The sequence below is a fragment of the Carettochelys insculpta genome, chromosome 3 (assembly GCF_033958435.1).
Source record: "Carettochelys insculpta isolate YL-2023 chromosome 3, ASM3395843v1, whole genome shotgun sequence".
NCBI lineage: Eukaryota > Metazoa > Chordata > Testudines > Carettochelyidae > Carettochelys > Carettochelys insculpta.
Window position 1 is genome coordinate 92,140,721 of NC_134139.1, and position 18,570 is coordinate 92,159,290.

Here is an 18,570-nt window from a genome sequence, read left to right on the forward strand (position 1 = left end):
ATAGTTATGATTTTTCACATGAAAAACATATGTATTGTCAGCTATACAAGAAATCACCATTATAGAGAACATTTGTAGCTTGAATCTGTTTCAAAATATCCCTAGGTATATGCAAATGTATGCAATTCTCCTTCTGTTTATTAGAAAATCACCTCCATTAAGTAGCCAGTCCTTGAGCTTTTGCTTCCAACCTCATGCTACTGTAACCATTCAGAGCAAAACTTGGGTCCATCTGACCTCACTAATGTCCTGTAGTCCCCTTTTAGACAAATGTATATATTCGTGATGAATCTGTGTAGTTTTGTACACTGGAGCATTGTAGGTCCCCATTTCATCTGCCTCTGCCTGCTACTAGGTTTCATGCTTCTGTAACGTGCAATGCAGATCTGCCATAATGGCAAGCCACTTGAAGGAGTCTTAAAAGCAAGCACTTTCCTCCAAGGTGGTGCCCAAGGGGGCAGGGGAAGTGTCTCCTTCACATTCCCCACAAACGCACTGTGGCACTGGTTTGTGATTGCTTTGAGAGCTCTGCGGCAGGAGACCCTCTCATGGCAGAGGTGTGGCGTCAGCTTCCAGAAGTTCCAGCTGCAAGGAAAGAGATTGTAAATACTGTGAGCGCCTCATGGATTTCCTCGATGACATTTTTCTTGCAACTGTTTTTGGGTGAATTTACCCAGCATTTGGTAAGGTGAGGTGGCAACAATTCTATTCGCTTTTTATCCAAGTACAGGTTGAACTTCTCTAGTCCAGCACGCTCTCCCCTAGCAACATCCATAATCTGGCATGATTTTAGCTAGCTGGAAGACCACTTATCATGGGTGTGGCCAAGTTTCCCATGGTCCCATAAAGTTTGTTTACAGCCACCAGTCCTGGTTCTCAGCATTCTGTGGTGGTGTTTTAGCTGAGGGGAGAAATTGAACTCTAAGACCAGGGAGACATTGCCTCCCTTTGCCTCTTACACCCACTGGCTAGGCTTTCAGTGATGGGTGAGAGAGGAATAAATGGTAGGTAAGCCCTTTTGCAAAATAAAATTGCTTAATGTTGCAGTATTTTGGATTCTGCTATGAGCACCCCAGCATAGATATGGAGTTTAAATAAAAGGTCAGACACTCAGCAGGCGTAGATGGCATACTGTCATTTTGTCGAATTTGATGTGACTATTCTGGTTAATATTAGCTAAGAATCTGACCTAAAAAATATTAAAGCAACTTCTTATCCCAAGCAGGTGAACATTATCTGCAGAATCATGTTTCTTGGTAAAAAACTGTTTGAATATTTTTCTGCACTACAGAGATTAATACCCTACTGTTACTTAAAAGAACCTTTTTATAATTCATTTTTGTCACCTACTGATTAGCTTAAAGATCAGCTGTCAATGGATTAATGATGCTTGCTGAATTCTGACAGGTCTAGCTCATTCTGATGGTTTCATTTCTAGCTAATCAATCAAGTGTTCAACATATAGCTGAGCCCCTACTTCAATGAACACAAGTGAGATAACAGCTGTCTTTTCAAAACAATTCAATGAATTGTCACATTCTGACACAGAGTTCTTTGTCATATTCCTGAGCAGCTCTATTCTTTATCAGTTTGGGCTTCATCCTGGTGGGGATTCTGAGTGTCTTCAGTTCTCATTAACTTTTGTATGAATTGAGAGCATTCAGTCAGCACTTTGTTAGAGGTCTTTGTCAGTTCCACTGAAAATAACAGGAATTGTACCAAGTAGTCTAAGGAATCTGTACTCAGACCAAGTCCCACACTAGAAAGGTTTATTAGTATATCTATAGTTGTAAAAGTTTTGTAAAACCCTCCTAGTGTAGATGCAACTTATACTGTAAAAAGTGTAATTTTTTTGCTGATTAAGGGCCAGTCAAGTAGTCACGTCAATTAAGTAGCAAGTAGGGGTCTGGCTTTACCCAGCACTAGCAGGTTTTGTTCCCTTTCTTTTTTACATGAATTGGAAAGAAAACTCAGGGTATCATTTTGTTAGTCTTTAAAGTACTACATTTCTGCTGTTTTGTTTCAGGGTATCTCGGTAAAGGGTTTTTTATTCTGCTTTGTTTCTAAAATAGCAGGAATGTTGCATTTTTCTTGGGTCTACACTACAGAGTTATGTTGACAGAAGAGGCCTTCTGTTCACAAAATTAGGGACCATCCACACTACAAAATCGTTCTGCTGAGAATCTGTTGACAGAACACAGCAGTTTTCCTGGCAGAGTTCTGTCTTGACCATACAAGGCACAGTGCCTCTGTCGACAGATTCTATCAACAAATGGTGTAGATTCTTCAGGGGGCCCTCTGTCGATAGAGATGGCTTCCAGTTCACCGGGCTGTCCTGTTTGCAGAGCTTCTGGTTGGCTGTTCTGTCGACAGAAAGCTGGGCACTCTAGCCGCTTTCTGTCTGTAGAGGATGTTGACGGGGGGAGCCTGTATTAGGTGTGGATGTGTTCTGTAGACAGAGTTTCTATCAGGAAATATTTGTTGACAGTGACTTCTGTTGACAGAACTCTGTACTGCAGACACAGCTTCCCTATTTAAAACAAAAAGTAGTCAAGTAGCACTTTAAAGACTAGCAAAATGGTTTATTAGGTGAGCTTTCGTGGGACAGACCCACTTCTTCAGACCATAGTCAGACCAGAACAGACTCAATATTTAAGGCACAGAGAACCAAAAACAGTAAGCAAGGAGGACAAATCAGAAAAAGATAATCAAGGTGAGCAAATCAGAGAGTGGAGGGGTTGGGGGGAAGGTCAAGAATTAGATTGAGCCAAGTATGCAGACAAGCCCACAGGACCCTTCATTGCTCTTACAGATCCAGACTAACATGGCTACCCCTCCGATACTAAGCCCCTATAGTGACTCAGAAAGTTCCCATCACAATTTAAACCATGTGTTAATGTGCCGAATTTGAATATAAAAGCCAGCTCAGATGTTTCTCTTTCCAAAACGGTGCGATAATTCCTTTTCAGTAACACACATACCTTTAGGTGGTTGACAGAATGCCCCATTCCATTAAAATGTTGACTAACTGGTTTGTGGATCTGGAGTGTTTTGATGTCTGTTTTGTGCCTATTGACCCTTTGTCTAAGGGAGTTAGAAGTCTGTCCAATATACAAAGCATCTGGGCATTGTTGGCACATGATGGCGTATATGATGTTAGTAGAAGAGCATGAGAAAGTGGCCGTGATTCTGTGAGTAACCTGGTTAGGTCCAGTGATGGTATTTCCAGAGAAGATATGTGGACAAAGCTGGCAGCGGGCTTTGTTGCAGGGAAAGGTTCCAGGACTGGTATTCCTGGGGTATAGACTGTGGCTGTTAGTGAGGATCCTCATGAGGTTGGGAGGTTGTCTGTAGGAGAGAACAGGCATGTCAACCAGATCTGTTTTTGGTTCTCTGTGCCTTAAATATTGAGTCTGTTCTGGTCTGGCTATGGTCTGAAGAAGTGGGTCTGTCTCACGAAAGCTCACCTAATAAACCATTTTGCTAGTCTTTAAAGTGCTACTTGACTGCTTTTTGTTTTGATAGTGTATAGACTAGCACGGCTTCCTCTTTGTTACTTCCCTATTTAGTTTGTCTTTTTCCCTGAGAAGACTTGGATGTAGAATAGAGTTCTCAGACGTAAAGGGGTACTGGTGCTTAATCAGTAGCAAAATAACTTCTCCAGCAGTTTGACAATTGAATTAAATAGATGTCAATAAAAAAGACAAAACAAAGCCCAGCATTTTAAACAGTTTGAATAAAAATCTCTTCCCTCTCAATAAAGCTTTTTTTTTTTTTTTGTATCTGTCTTTCATATACCTACTAGTTCTCTAAGGTCTGTTGCATACACAAGTCATTCTTCATTAGCTGGAGTGGCACAGAATAAGCTTCCCACCTCATCTAGTATGGGTGCTGCTATAATGTCATTAATTTGGCTTGTATTGTAATAACTTATTCCTCTGTGGAAAGGGGTTACAAGACTTCTTTATCCTGCCGTAAATGTACTCACACTAGGAATTCCACTAGTATAAATATATTGCTAAAAATTAATAACACCCCTAACTTATTTAACTATACTAATATAAAAACTGTGGACTGAGCCAAATATTGCACAATCTCCAAGGAAAAACATGGCCTTTAAGAATTTCTTCATAGGCTATAAAGAAGCAACAATTGCGTGAATGGGTGAAGGATACAGGATATCTGTTCGGCTTACCACTAGTGGTGTAAACAGAAAAGGCTATTCATAAGTTAGAGAATGTTCAGCAATTGCGAACATGTTGTAAGAAAGACCATTAAGCTACTTTCTCTGGTGTAACGTGTGTGTGTGCGCACGTGTGCACACAGCCACACAAGGCCTGATCATGCCACGTACTTCTGAAAAAGGAAATTGCAAACACTTCTTGCTTGTCACAGGCTGGAGCTGTGCATATCTGTATATATACACCAGTTTTAAAGATAAACCAAGCTACCCCCTGATAGCTATAACTCAGTAAAGACTGTAACTTCAGAACACATGTCATCTCCAGGAGGGAGATCTGAATCCAGAGATGACCTCTCCACTGCTAGTCATACCTGATGGTTAGTCCTATCCACAGTATTGGCAGTGGAGGCATGATCACGAGTGTTTTGTCGTATGCGCGTGGAGTTTTGTTGCTCAATAGTGGAGGAAGTGGGAATGCAGAATTCTCTGAAACATCTTTTGAAGTTTTCATCTAGAAATGCATAAAGGACTGGATTAAGGCAGCTATTTGTGTACCCTAAAGCGATACAGAAGTGCCAGGAGACAGTTTGGAAAGTAGTTTCTGGAATGTTGATCAAGGCTTTAATGATGACATAAATGTGGATGGGAGTCCAGCAGACAATGAACACCGCCACCACTACAAGGACCATTCTCGTGATTCTCCTCAGGTTCCTATCCTTCTCTTTGGAGCCAGACAGCATACGGACACTCTTCAGGCGTAAAATCATCAACCCATAGCACACGGTAATGATCAGGACTGGCATGATGAAGGCAAAGATGAATACACAGATTTTCAGGAGGTTCTCCCAGTACCAAGCTGGGTGAGAGAACGTAAGCGTGCAGTCAACGGAGCCTAAAGCAAAACAAAATTACAGAGAAGAGTGAATAGTGCAGTGGTTAACTTGTTTTGCTTTAGACCTCCCCTCCCCACTCTGCAACACTGTACAGCACTTTGATGCAATTTTATAAAATAACTAAAACAAAATAGCTTTGAATGGCTGATACATATTTTTTTAAGCCCATACTGGTACCTTACCACACGCCTGAACAGTTTCTGAAGCATGTAGTGTTCTGGCTAGATATTTGGGACATTTTGGGTTAAAAGGCATGAGCAAAGGAATCCTGCTTTGTTTTTGTTTGTTTGCAAACCCTAAGTCAAGCTTTCGGCAACCTTGGGCCAATTTCAGTTTCTGTATGGAACCTGATGAACTAGGATAGTTTCAACAAGGTCTTGTTTTGAGGGTTTGAGAGTTAATAGGACCAATGAAAACGAGGGTTGGTTTTCCAGCTGTAGAAAGCAGCATGAAAAAGACTCAAAAGCGAGAATGGGAGGAGGAGACAAGGGAAGCAACAGGCTGAGTGGGTGAAGCAGAGGGAGTGACAAGAGATGAGTTGCATGCAGAGGGCCTTGAAGTCAGGAGTAGTCTCAAAGGTGTAGCCATGTTAGTCTGTATCTTAACAAAACAAAGCAAGCAGTCCTGTAGCACCTCAAAGGCTACCAATATTGTTTATTAGGTGATGAGCTACCATGAGACAGACCCGATACTCCAGATCTGAAGAAATGGGTCTTTCCCACAGAAGCTCATCACCTAATAATTGTTAGCCTTTAAGGTGCTACAGGGCTGCTTGCTTTGTTTCGTCAAAGTCAGGAGACATTTGAATTTTATGCAAAACAAAACAAGATGGCATTGCTGGGATTTGGGGCTCAGTCTTGTAAGGTGCTGACTTGCATGCTATCCCTGATCCAGCAAAACACCCAGATGTATTCTGATGCAAGTTGAAATCAATTGGACCATCGTAACAGGACAGGCTTCTCTTCCACCATGGGCTCCCTCACAAATAGTCTTGGGCATGTCTTTGTTGTGAACACATCCATCTTCACTTGTAATCTCCACCAAATCAACATCATGATCCTTGGGCAGCACTTCTCTCTAAAGCATCCTTCACTCCTCCATTCTCTCTTTGCAGGGGAAGGAGATAATGCAATCTGGCCACCCAGCAACCTGGCCTTCTTTGGGTCTTCTAATCTTCCCTCCTCCTTTGTACTTCCTTCTTTTGTTCTTTATCTGTTAGCTGATGGGATAGTTAGCCTCATAGCTCATCTTCCCAGTCTTCTGCACCTCAGTCAGGCACTATTTGGCTTTCTCAGGGAAGCGGTAAGGGTGTATCTATGCAGGGATAAACAAAGCAGTGGCTGGCCGAGGTCAACTGAGTCAGGCTCACGGGCTTAGGCTCTGGGCTCACAAACCAGAGAAATGGTCTGAGGTAAATGAGATGAAATTCAATAAGGGCAAATGCCAAGTACTGCACTTAGGAAAGAACAATCAGTTTCAGACATAAAATATGGGAAGAGACTGTCTAGGAAGGAGTACTGCAGAAAAGGACCTAGGGATCATAGTGTTCCTGAGCTAAATATGAGTGAACAGTGTAACAGTGCTGAAAAACAAAGATCATTCTGGGATGCATTAACAGGAGTGTTGTGAGATAGACACAAGAAGTAATTTCTACAATCTACTTTGTCTTGATTAGGTCTCAGGCGTCTCTAGTTCTGGGCAGCACATTTCAGGAAAGATGAGGAGAAATTGGAGAACATCTGGAGAAGAGGAAGAAAAATGATTTAAGTCTAGAAAACATGACCTATGTGGGATGACTGAAAGAACTGGATTTGTTTAATCTGGGAATAAGAAGAGTGAGAGGGGACATAGCAACTTTCAGCTACCTAAAAGGGTGTTAAAAGGAGGAGGGAGAAAAATTATTTTCCTCGAACTCTAAGAATAGGCCAAGAAGCAATGGGGTTAAACTTCAGCAAGGGAGGCTTCCATTGGACATGAAAGAAAACTGGAATAAATTGCCTAGGGAGGTTGTGGAATCTTCATCACTGGACATTTTTAAGAGCTGGTTCAATAAACACATTTCAGGGATGCCCAGGGGATGCTCACTGATGCCATGAGCCCGGGGATTGGGTTTGATGACCTCTTGAGGTTTGTTCCAGTTCTAGCATTCTATGAAACTGAAATGCAGATACTGGGTGCCGGCTGGCACCTGAGCTCTAGGACCCTGAAGCCTGAGCCCGAGAGTCTACATGGCACTTTCTCATCCCAAGGCCTGTGCCCAAATCAGCTGACCCTGTGTAAATGTACCTCAGTACAGGGTTGGTTCTCTGCAGTCTGTCACAGCCATCATGCACTCAAAGTAAAGCCACGTCTACACTGGTGAGCTTACAGTGGCGCAGCTGTTCCAGCACTTAAACACAAACTAAAGAGGTGTGTTGAACAATTGTCAGAGTGGTCAGCAGCTTGCAGGATTGAGCCCTTAAAGCACAATGCATGGCATAGTTAAGGGGGGGAGAGGAAGATTAATTTAGCTGCTGAGTGTTAGAGGAGAAGAGAGGCAAGAACCCAGGCAGCCATAGAGAAGGTGGTTCCACCAGTCTTATTAAACATGGATAACAGTGAACACAGTCAAAAAGAACTCACTGACTGAAATGACCAGGTAAAAAATGTCTCCTTAATCAGATACTTGCGATAAATAGTTCTATTGACTATTGGGAGTGAGAGAGAGAGTAGTGTGTGTTTACGTGTAATCAAAATGATAGAGTCCAAGAGACTCCTGTTAATACTTTTGAGTGTCTTCTTTGCAATGTAATATAGTTAGCACACATGAAATGTGCCAGTCTTCCAGTTCTTCTGTTACCCAAATAAAGAGAGAAGTTGCAATACAAGATTTTCCACAATGCCCTCAAACTGTAAGATGGGTCTCTCCACAGCTGTAGCCTTTGCAGATTTCATTCTTATTTGTGTTATTGCTGCACATGGAGTTCTTCATCTGTATTGATACATGTGTGTTGAATGATCTTTCCCCTACCACCTAATTGCTTTGTTTTACTGGTATGCATTGTTTATATGATGATGATCTCATTGTATCTAGCTGCACATTCTTCCTGTAGTCTTTTGGTTCATATAATTTGGTAACCCTTTTAATTTCAGCTCACAGCCAGCTACCAATGACCTTCCAGTGGCCAGCCCTCAGAATGGAACAGGTACAGGCCCACTGATGGAGTGGGGCAAAAGTGACAATTGCATTGGTGCCTGGTGAGTTCAAGGTGGCCTGGGGCTGCCGCTAACTGGGTCCTTTTAAATGGTGCTGCTGTAGCAGTGAGGTAGGACTGAGAGAGCCCCAGTGCTGGGATCCATGGAGCTGCAGAGCTGGAGCTGGAGGTTGAGTAGGGAGGGGAAGTCTGGGCAGAGAATGGAGGGGAGCTGGGCTGAAGCAGAGCCGGGCCAGGCCTGGAAGAAAAGGAGGGCACCAACTGTGAGGTAAAGTCAGGCATGAGACTGCAGGGAGGGAGGGCTGAAGGAAGCTGAGGAAGAGGGCTGGGAAGGGAAAAGATCAGAAAAGTGAGGACATAGGTAGTGGAGATGCTGGGAGAAAGGAGCCAAGGTGGGGGCACTGGACCTCTGTGGGGCAGGGAGGGGAAGGAGGCAAGCTGGGTACAGCACCATGGTGGGTGGCAGAGCTTTACAGGGTTGTCTGGGGGCCAAAGAGGGAGTGGGGGAGAGGTGGGCACAGGAAAACTGGGGGCAGGGCAGAGCTGGACTGGTGGTGTGCAGAGTGGGGAAGAGTTGGACAGAGGATTGCTGGGGACAGAGAAGGGTAGGGGCAAAGATGGATACAGACGAGCAGGGGGGCAGAGGTGGGCTGAGGGACAGAGGAGGAAGGAGCAGAGCCAGACAAAGGAACACTGAAGGGCAGAGCTGGGCTGGGGGTTCCTGGAAAGGCAGGGGGGGATATAACCGAGCTGGGCACAGGACTGCTAGGAAGCAGGGCTGTATAGGTTAGATGGGGATGGCAGAGAGTCAAAGGCAGGTGGGGATGAGGTTGTAACCAATCAGGGAGTCCTCTGATTTGATGTGGGTGCTAGCACTTGGGGTTTCCCTGGGCAGTGAATTGGCAGGGGCTTGTGACTCTCTTTGCAGGAGGTGGGCTCACTCAGCTGCCCTGAGACCCAGAATTGCTGTCAGTGAGCCTGAACAGGAATAAATGAAGAACGTATCTGCAGATATTAGTCAGTGAGCAACAGGAAAATCAACCAGAAGTCCTGTGGCACATTGTAGACTAACATATTTTGGAGCATAAGCTTTCATGGGCAAAGACCCGCTTCATCAGATGCATGAAAATGAGTTTGACTAATCTGTGATGATAATAGTGGCTACTTTTGTTCCAATGTGCTCTTCTTGGCTTTTGTTTCCTGCTTGGCTGGCAATCACAGCTTACACATGTCAGCCATGGAACATAGTTCTGCTCCACAGCATCAACATCTCAGCTCTTGTCTTGTTTGCTTTTCCTTTTTTTTAGTCCTTGATCGACTTCTTCATTTAATAAGATTAGTATGCAGATGAGTTTTCTACATGTCCCAGTGTTATTCTAGATAATATTTCCTATTAATGTGCTCATTAAAAAAATCTGAAATGCTAATATACTATTACATCTCCCTCGCTTGCCAGAATGTAATGTTTTATATTTTAGGGACTGTAAATCAATAGGTGGGTGTGCCTTGATTTAATATATGTAGGTTCTGCAATAAAACCCAAATATGCTCTTAAACAAAGAGTAGGCAAAGTCTGGGTTTAATTGTACATGCTTTATATATCATGGGAGAACTTTTATTCCAGCATTTCTGGACATTTAGTGTATGTGTGAGTACATGCATACATATATGAAGAACAAAACTCTTCAGTGATCTAAGCCAAAGTTTTCAAATATTTTAAAATAGGAACTGACACATAACCATGTACAGGCTGTGTCTACACTAGCAAGATCTCTTGGAAAACCTGGTGCTTTTTCGAAAGAACATGAGGAATGTCCACACACAAAATGCAATCTTTTAAGCCAAAATTGAAAGAATGCAGCTCTTCTTCCAGAAGCAATCTTCCACTCCTGGATCAGGAAGAGTAACAGAGAGAAAGCCATGCTAGTCAACATATTATCAAAACAAGAAAGCAGTCAAGTAGCACTTTTAAGACCAACAAACTAATTTATCAGGTGCGCTTTCATGGGACAGACCCACTTCTTCAGGCCATAGCCATACCAGAACAGACTCAATATTTAAGGCACAGAGTACCAAAAATAGCAATCAAGGTTGACAAATCAGAAAAAAAATGATCAAGGCAAGCAAATCAGAGAGTGGAGGGGTGGGAGTGGGGGAGGAAAGTCAAGAATTAGATTAAGCCAAGTATGCAAAATAGCCCCTATAATGACCCACAAAATTTGCATCCTGGTTCAAACCACATGTAAATGTGTTGAATTTGAATATAAAAGAGAGTTCAGCAGCCTTTCTCTCAAGATTGTTGTGAAAATTCCTTTTCAGTAAGATGCATTAACAGAATGGCCCACTCCATTAAAATGTTGGCTGTCCAGTTTGTGGATCAGGGGTGTTTTTATGTCTGTTGTGTGCCCATTAACTCTTTGTCTAAGAGAGTTTGAAGTCTGTCCACTATACAAAGCATCTGGCCCTTGTTGGCACATGATGGCGTATATGACATTAGTTGAGGAACATGAGAACGTGCCCGTGATTCTGTGAATAAGCTGGTTAGGTCCAGTGATGGTATCTCTAGAATAGATATGTGGACAAAGCTGGTGGCGGGCTCTGTTGCAAGGAAAAGTTCAAGGACTGGTGTTCCTGTGGTATAGACTGTGGTTGTGGGTGAGAATCCTCATAAGGCTGGGAGGTTGTCTGTCGGAGAGAACAGGCCTGTCACCTAGGGCCTTCTGGAGTGTGGCATCCTGATTAAGGATAGGTTGTAGGTCTTTAATAATGCATTGCAGTGGTTTGAGTTGGGGGCTGTAGGTCATGACCAGTGGTATTCTGTTGGCTTCTCTGGGCCTATCTTGGAGTAGCTGGTCTGCGGGTATTCGTCTGGCTGTGTCGATTTGTTTTTTTATTTCTCCTGGTGGGTAATTCAGGTAATTTGGATCAGGGAGAGCGTGCCTTTTGAAAGCTGCTTAAAAAAAAAAAAAGCAGCATCTGTAGATGCTTCCATGGGGCTTTTTTCGAAAAAGCCGCCCTCAGGCTCTGGATTTCTTGATTCCTGGCCTGTTCTTTCAAAAGAGCAGGGGCTGTGTGGATGCTGTCTATTGAAAGAGTGCATTGCTCTTTCCATCCACTTTTTTGTGTGTGGACGCACTCTTTCGAAAGAAGTTTTTTTGGAAGAGGTCTTATGGAAGACCACTGTAGTGTAGACATAGCCACATTGCGTGCACAGCTATTATCGTCATGTAAAGTTAACATAATGCCATATCTTCAGATTGTTCAATAGCATTAAGTTAACTCATGCTCTTTTAATCCTGTTCCTCCTGTCATTTTTCCTCTGTATTTTTCCCCTTGTTATATTTTTATTTAAGCCTTGATCTGCTCTCCGGGGCTCCTGGACCCATGAAGAGTTCCAATAAAATCAATGTTGGGAAATCTGTTTATAGGATTAGACTATAAATGTTTGGACATGTACAAGTGGTGCTCTGTCCTTTTTTTGATACTTTGGGCTTGATCCCAGGCTCACTCTCTAGGGTTCTATCATACATCCTTGAAATCAATGGATCTTTGTTATTAGCTTCAGGTAGTGCAGGATCAGGCCCTAGTCAATAGGAGTCTTTCCAGTAATTTCCTTGGGCTTGAATCGGACTTTTAATAGAGCAATAGTATTTTTTCTTACATGAGAACTGGAAGCCTATTTTTAGGAACAAAAATCCTTGGCATTATGTTACTTACTAGTCAGCTATAGTTTGTGGATATCTCATGACATTTTTGGCTGCTTCTACATACAAGTTCTTCTGCAGTATTTGGTGTGTATTAAGATTTTTTGTTATTTGAAGGGGCAGAACAGATGTGGAGGATAAGATTTAAAACATTACAATCAAATAATATCTTCATGTTACCCTAGTGTCTGCAAAAAAAACTTGCTTGCCTGTAGTGGAATCTCTCCATACTGATAGGATACACTGACCATTAAAGCTGTCCAACACAAAAATTTGACAAAATTACCAACATTTTGAAATTAAAAAAATAAACAGGAAAATCTAGAAGACTTCCAAGAAATCTCCCTGCCTCCCACTGCCATCCCATTTTTGACCAAATGGAGATTTAGAATTTTGAAAATACTACCCCCCAAAAATTGTTCTCACTTTATTTCCTACATCACCTTTAGTGAATTCACTGCTGCTGGTATACACTCTTTCTTTTGTCAGCCAAAATTTCATGTTTTCTTTCCCCTGATATGACGGTCACCACTGGTTTAGAATGCCAAGCTATACTTCATATGGCAAAAACCTTCTGTAACATTATTGCATTTATGACAGGAATTACTTTCTCCATATAGAAAGGGCTTGATTCTGCTTTCATTGCTGCTAACATCATATCTAATGATTTCTCCTGTTTGACAGCTGTGAGGGTCAGCATTAAGCCCCAAACCTCTAAAATAAACAGAGACTGTTTTCTCTTAAAGAGCATGAGAATTTAAACATTCAGTTTAACTCAGCCCTGGTTAGGAAAGGGCAGACTCACCATGCCTGTATTTTGTGGTTGCCATGAACATAACGGGTAGACCTATGGCTGAAGATAGAATCCAGTTGCAGACATTGACAATTTTGGCATTTCTGGGAGTGCGAAAATCAAGTGCCTTGACTGGGTGGCAAACAGCTATGTAGCGATCCACACTCATGGTACAGAGTGTAAAGATACTTGTGAACATATTGTAGTAGTCGATGGATATGACAATCTTACAAAGGATTGTACCAAATGGCCACGTTCCCATCAAGTAATTCACACTCTGGAACGGCAGGGTACTTGTTGCAAGGGCATCTGCCAGGGCAAGGTTGAATATATAGATATTGGTGGCAGTCTTCATTTTGGTGTACCTGGAAAAATCAGCAAAGTGAGTGAATGAAAAGAGCTATCGGTATTAAATAAAATCAATACCAATGGCTTACCTGCAAGACACATCTGTGGAACAACAGTATTGGCTTTGAGATTTTTCAAAGAAATACTTTTTATAATTCATTTTATTTTATCAAGCAACTGTCTAATGCATGGGCATCAAATGTAATATTTTTAGATGCCTCCATGTATGTTTAACTCCATCATGGCCAATCCCAAGCCTGGATGAGAAAGGCAGAGAATTGGGCATAGGGATAGCACCCCCACCAAGTAAAACAATCTCAGCTACTGAAACATGGCCCACAATTCACAGATTCCACTCCTGGGAGAAAAAGGGCCTTCATTTTGAGGGACTATGACATGCTGTAATTAAAGCAAAAAGGAATATACCCCACTGACCACCCCTTTAACACATGGCATAAAGACCTGAAGGCAGACACTAAACAGAAGGGATACCCCTGGTTATAACTGGAAAAGATTGCCCGGGGAAAGCTGGTGAATGGTTTTCAATGGCCTGTGCTCCAAGGTGTAGGAAAGAAAGAAGGTTCAATCAAAATAAAAAATGCCTGCACATTTTAGAACAACATGAAACACTAATGTAATGAGCCACAATGCGATAGAGGGGAAAAAAATTGCAGAAGATCATTATGACTCCACTGGAATTGAACCAAAAACTAATCCAATAAATATTTTAATGTCCTCTGGGCACCATATGAAATGAAAAGCACTGCTTTATCAAAGTAGTATTGGATTTGAGATATACAAAAATGGATACCTAATTCATATATATTGTGGTATTACAATGGTTCAGGTTCTTGGTGAAAAGGTAAATAAAAAGAAATTGTGAATTTATTTAAAAAAATCCAAAATTTTATTTTAAGACTTCTGGCTTGCTGATATCATTAGGAAAGTTATAATTCAAAACTTAAACCATTAAATAACAATGTTACTATAATTATATTCCAGCAGTGAAACGTAAGACAATCCCATCTCCTGAAGTGGTACGTAGTTCAGTGGTTTGAGCACTGGCCCTCTAATCCTATGGTTGTGAGCTCCATCCTTGGAGTAGCCATTTAGGGGTCTGGGGCAAAAAAAGAAAATCTGTCATGGATGGTGCTTGGTCCTGCTGACAGGGCAGAAGACTGGACTTGATGACCTCTCAGGATCCTTTCCAGCTCTATGAGATATGTCTACATGTATAATTAGGAAAAATTGAATGAGAAGTGAGCTGCTAATATAAGGATGAATTCCTAGAAGTATAAAACTTAGCAACCAGCTGTGAAAATCAAGATATTAGTTTTAAATCTACCAAGTACCTTTCAATCACCACTGAACTGGTAGAGTTTGTTTCTATTCTAATTTAACTTAGTCCTGGTCTGCCCCTCAAACTGAGGTTGACCTAGCTATGCTGCTTAGGGTTGTGACAAATGTGCCCTATCACAGATAGGCCAACCGATTCCTGTAGATGCAGCTAGGTCAATGGAAGAGTCCTTTTATCAACCTCGCTAGAGCATGGATTTACATGGATGACGATAGTCCTTCCATTGCTGCAACAAGTGTCTATTTAACTTTACAGTGGCATAGCTGTAGTGCTGGAACTCTGCTCCTGTAGTACTTGTAGTAGAGATAGTCTTAATATTGCTCTGACTGATGCAGTAACTTCCCCTTTGTTTTTAATCAGGGCCACAGTGGGATAATATGTCTCACCATGACAAAAGCTCATCACCTAATAAATACTACTTTTAGTCTTTAGGATGCTACAGGACTGCTTTGTTTTGCGAAGATACAGACTAATGCAGCTACGTCTCTGAGACTATCACACCATATACAAGTTTGGGCTTTTCTACCTGTAAAATGCTGCAGTGGTGCTGCTGGAGTGGTTCAATGAGTGCAAATAGAAGGGATTCTCTCATAACTGTAGGTAATTCATCACCCTGAGAGGCAGTAGATAGGTCCATGAGATTTTTCACACTCCTGCCCTACAAAGTTAAATTGATCTAATTTCCAAGGCAGACCAGGCTCAGATATTTTCATTCTTGCTGTCATTGTATTATTCTTTGTCAGTGGGACCTTTAAAAATTCTCAGACTGTGGATTGTTTCATTTTACGGACTATATAAACCACTGATGAAGAAGTCTGCTTGATGTGCTATGTGACCTTCAGATATTTAACTGATGTGTTCTTAAATATAATGGAAGCAAAGCCTTCATGCTTACCAAAAGCATTTTGCTCTCAAGGGCTTGATCAGGTGATAAATGTCTGTCCAGATGGTACAATTTTAAGATTACATAAACCGATTTTTTTCTAAAAGAGGTACTATATTAAAAGTGATTACTTGCCCAAATAAGGGGATTACTCATATGTCCAGTATTGTGTCTGTCTGCAAATTTTGCCCTCATTTATGCATCAGTCCAGCAGAATATTTGAAATACTTCTTTAGCATTGAGCATGAGTAGCTCCAATGACTTCCATGGGACTTTCTGTACTTAAAGTTAGACATATGCTTCACTGGACCACAGCAAAGCTTCAGTAGAATATTAATAGACAGAGAAACATCCCATCTTACATACCTAAGATTCTAGACCTAATGTACATTAACTAAAGCAGATGGCATGGCCCAAGGTATCTGAGTACAACTCCAATACCAGATGTAAAAAAGGGGGGACAGCTCTGTATTTTAGAGCAAAATGAAAGCAGATCTTAAAACTAGTAAAGAAACATGAGTCGTCATTTGTTTATCTTCCTGGGCAATTAAATGACTGAGTATTACTTTAAACGGCCTTTAGCTGCACAGTAGGCTTTCTAACTCTATTTGTGATGCTTTAAGTTACATCTTTCCTCCAGCATAGCTGTTGCTGTCTCACTTACTCTTTATGTAAGACGTAACTTGTTCTACCAGCATTGTCTCTTTTTTAATTAAAAATGTGAACCACACTACTCTCTAGGGTAACTATAGCAAATGGATCCAAATTTGTGCAAGACAGAAGTACATTCCCTGCTTTACAACTGAAACAATAGGTCAGGTGTTGAAATTTCTTATTTGCAACAGGCTTGCTCTCCAATGCCTTGCACTTTGCCTAGTTGTTTATCTCTGTCTAAAATGGGGCAGTTTGTAAACTGCTCTAGACATCATCTCAACAGAACTGGAAGCAAGAAAGAAAGGTATGAGAATCGCCACTTTCATTAAAACATAGATCAGGTTTCCCATCTTCCTGGATGCAAAAGAAATGCTTGAAAATGAAGCTTGAATCTTTCCAGAGATTTCAAGCCATAGGCAACTGAAAAAGAAGCCCCAATGTATAACTTTAAAAAAGTAGCTTAAAAATCATGACGATTTTTCCAGGCCTGACTCATTTTTGGATACAGATCTGACCCCTCCCAACTTTGTTCTTAATGTTCCCTGGATACGCCCTTTACATCAGAGAGCAGAAGTGCATCATGGGTTGCTGGAACATCAAATTTCTGGCCTTAGTGCCACCAGAAGGGGTCAGAGTAGGGAGCCAATATCTGGTCAGGTGTGAGCACAGGACTGTAAAACCCTAACCAATCAGAGTGAACTCTGAGATGCTGTGATGACAACACAATTTGCAAGACAGAAGAGAATTGGGCTGCTGCAGTCAGGTCTTCCATCAGCATGCTTCCAAGGGCAGGTGGGCTAGCATATGGTGTGGTAGCAATAACCTCAGTAACACAAAGATTTTCCCAGCTAGTGTTAACTTGGAGGCTGAACTTCTGCTTAAATCTAACCCATAATGATGAATTTAGGCTCAATAGAAAATAAATGAGAAATTGGAGTGGTAACATTCTGGGAGATCCTTCGTGGGAAGAAAGCTCTTATGAAACTATTAGGTTGTTCTTATGCTCACTGAAGCAAGAGTGCAAACAGACCTGCTGCTCAGAAATGTGCAGGAAAGACCTGCGCGCACACACACAACTGATAACATTCCTATAACCCTCTCTTTGCCATGCTTGTGGACATTAAAATGTGCCACCCAAACTCACACCCTCTATGCACAAATGACTTGTTAAAACAAATGAGGACTTTTGTTCAGATGCATTAAACAATTTCATGAAGTTGATCTCTGTGAGTGGGCTTTAGAAGATTAAAATGCATAAAATACATCCCAATGAACTAATTTAAATTGGCATTTATTTTCAGGGCTACTTTGATTAATTTTGGATACATGCCTAGATATTTTCCCCTAATGAAGCAATAATTAGCAAGGACATGTTTTCTTCTGGGGCTTTTACCATTGTTAATTCATGACACATTAACATGAGTGGTACAACTTACTGAATTCACTGTTCTTTTCCTGACTGTGAAACGATGTACAGTAGGTCTGAATGGAGAAGAACTTGACCAGAGCATAGCTACAATATTGGTGTATGGCATGGGCAACGGGTTAGGTTCAGTTAGACCACTGTTTGCCCTCAATTCCTCCCTTCCAGTTCTCTGGTCTCAGTCTGTGGATTCCCTTCCCCACAAGGTTCTTTCCTCACCTCATTCTTTTCCTTGGACTCTATTTCCTTTCTCAGATGTGGTCATCCCCCAAATTTCTTTCTTTCACCATGATCTCGGCCATCTGAGCTACTCTGCTAGCACATGCAGTGAGAGGAAGGAAAGCATCCCTAGGAGACCTGAGCAATGCAAATCTACACCCTGTGCTCACAGAGCACCTATAGGGGTAGGAGAAGGAAGTAGCTTCAAAAGGCTAGACATTCCTTTGCCGAAGCCTGTGTATTTACTGCCCTTACTCACACATCTAGAGCTAATTAGCAACTTGTGCGGTGACCCAGCTTCTGGAAACGAGGGCATAAAAGCTGAGGTAATTGTTGAGCCAAGTTAATTTTTAGCCACCTGCAGCTGCTCTTGTCAGAAATGATGTGGCACCCGCTGATGCATCTCACAAAGCATGTCAGTTTTTTAATTAATTGTTTTAATGGTGGGGGATGCCTTGTGCTCAAGCTGCCCATTAATTCACTTGTTTCCTATGCCCCCTCCACCACTTTTCCATCTCACGTGTTTTCCATGATTAATTATGAATTATTTGATGGTATTAATCCTCCCTCAGATGGAACAAAACGGGTTCTTCTAGTTAGAGAATGGCAGTTTATCTAGTCAGTGCAGGCAACAATTTTGCTATGTTTGCAAAGAGTTTAGCAGTCAGAGAGTAAGGTGTTCTAACTAGAACGTGCAATTGCTGCAGAGTTTATATAATGTAATTTTACCACTGATTTCATCTCAATTTTATTTCCTCATTTTACATATATTTTATACATATATATGGAAAGAGCCATGGCAAGAGCCTGCACTAAATAAAAACAATATAATTTTAAAAAAACATTATTACAATACACCTCTAAAAAGAGAAACAACTGCCAGTAAAATAATTCTTTGGTTTTCTATGGTTCAGTGCAA

The 18,570-nt window shown here is 41.6% G+C and overlaps 1 protein-coding gene across 1 annotated transcript in view; it reads right to left on the bottom strand.

Moving 5' to 3' along the window:
* Positions 1–475: 475 nt before the first annotated feature.
* The window catches only part of OPRM1 (opioid receptor mu 1), a 30,477-nt gene continuing 12,382 nt past the window's right edge, over positions 476–18,570 (bottom strand). Inside the window, exons 2-4 of the mRNA XM_074988703.1 lie at positions 12,780–13,132; positions 4,555–5,075; positions 476–585 (exon numbers count right to left, since the gene is read on the bottom strand). Of these exons, the coding sequence (XP_074844804.1) occupies positions 547–585; positions 4,555–5,075; positions 12,780–13,132 (913 nt within the window). The 3' untranslated portion in view covers positions 476–546. The remainder of the gene's footprint in view (positions 586–4,554; positions 5,076–12,779; positions 13,133–18,570) is intronic.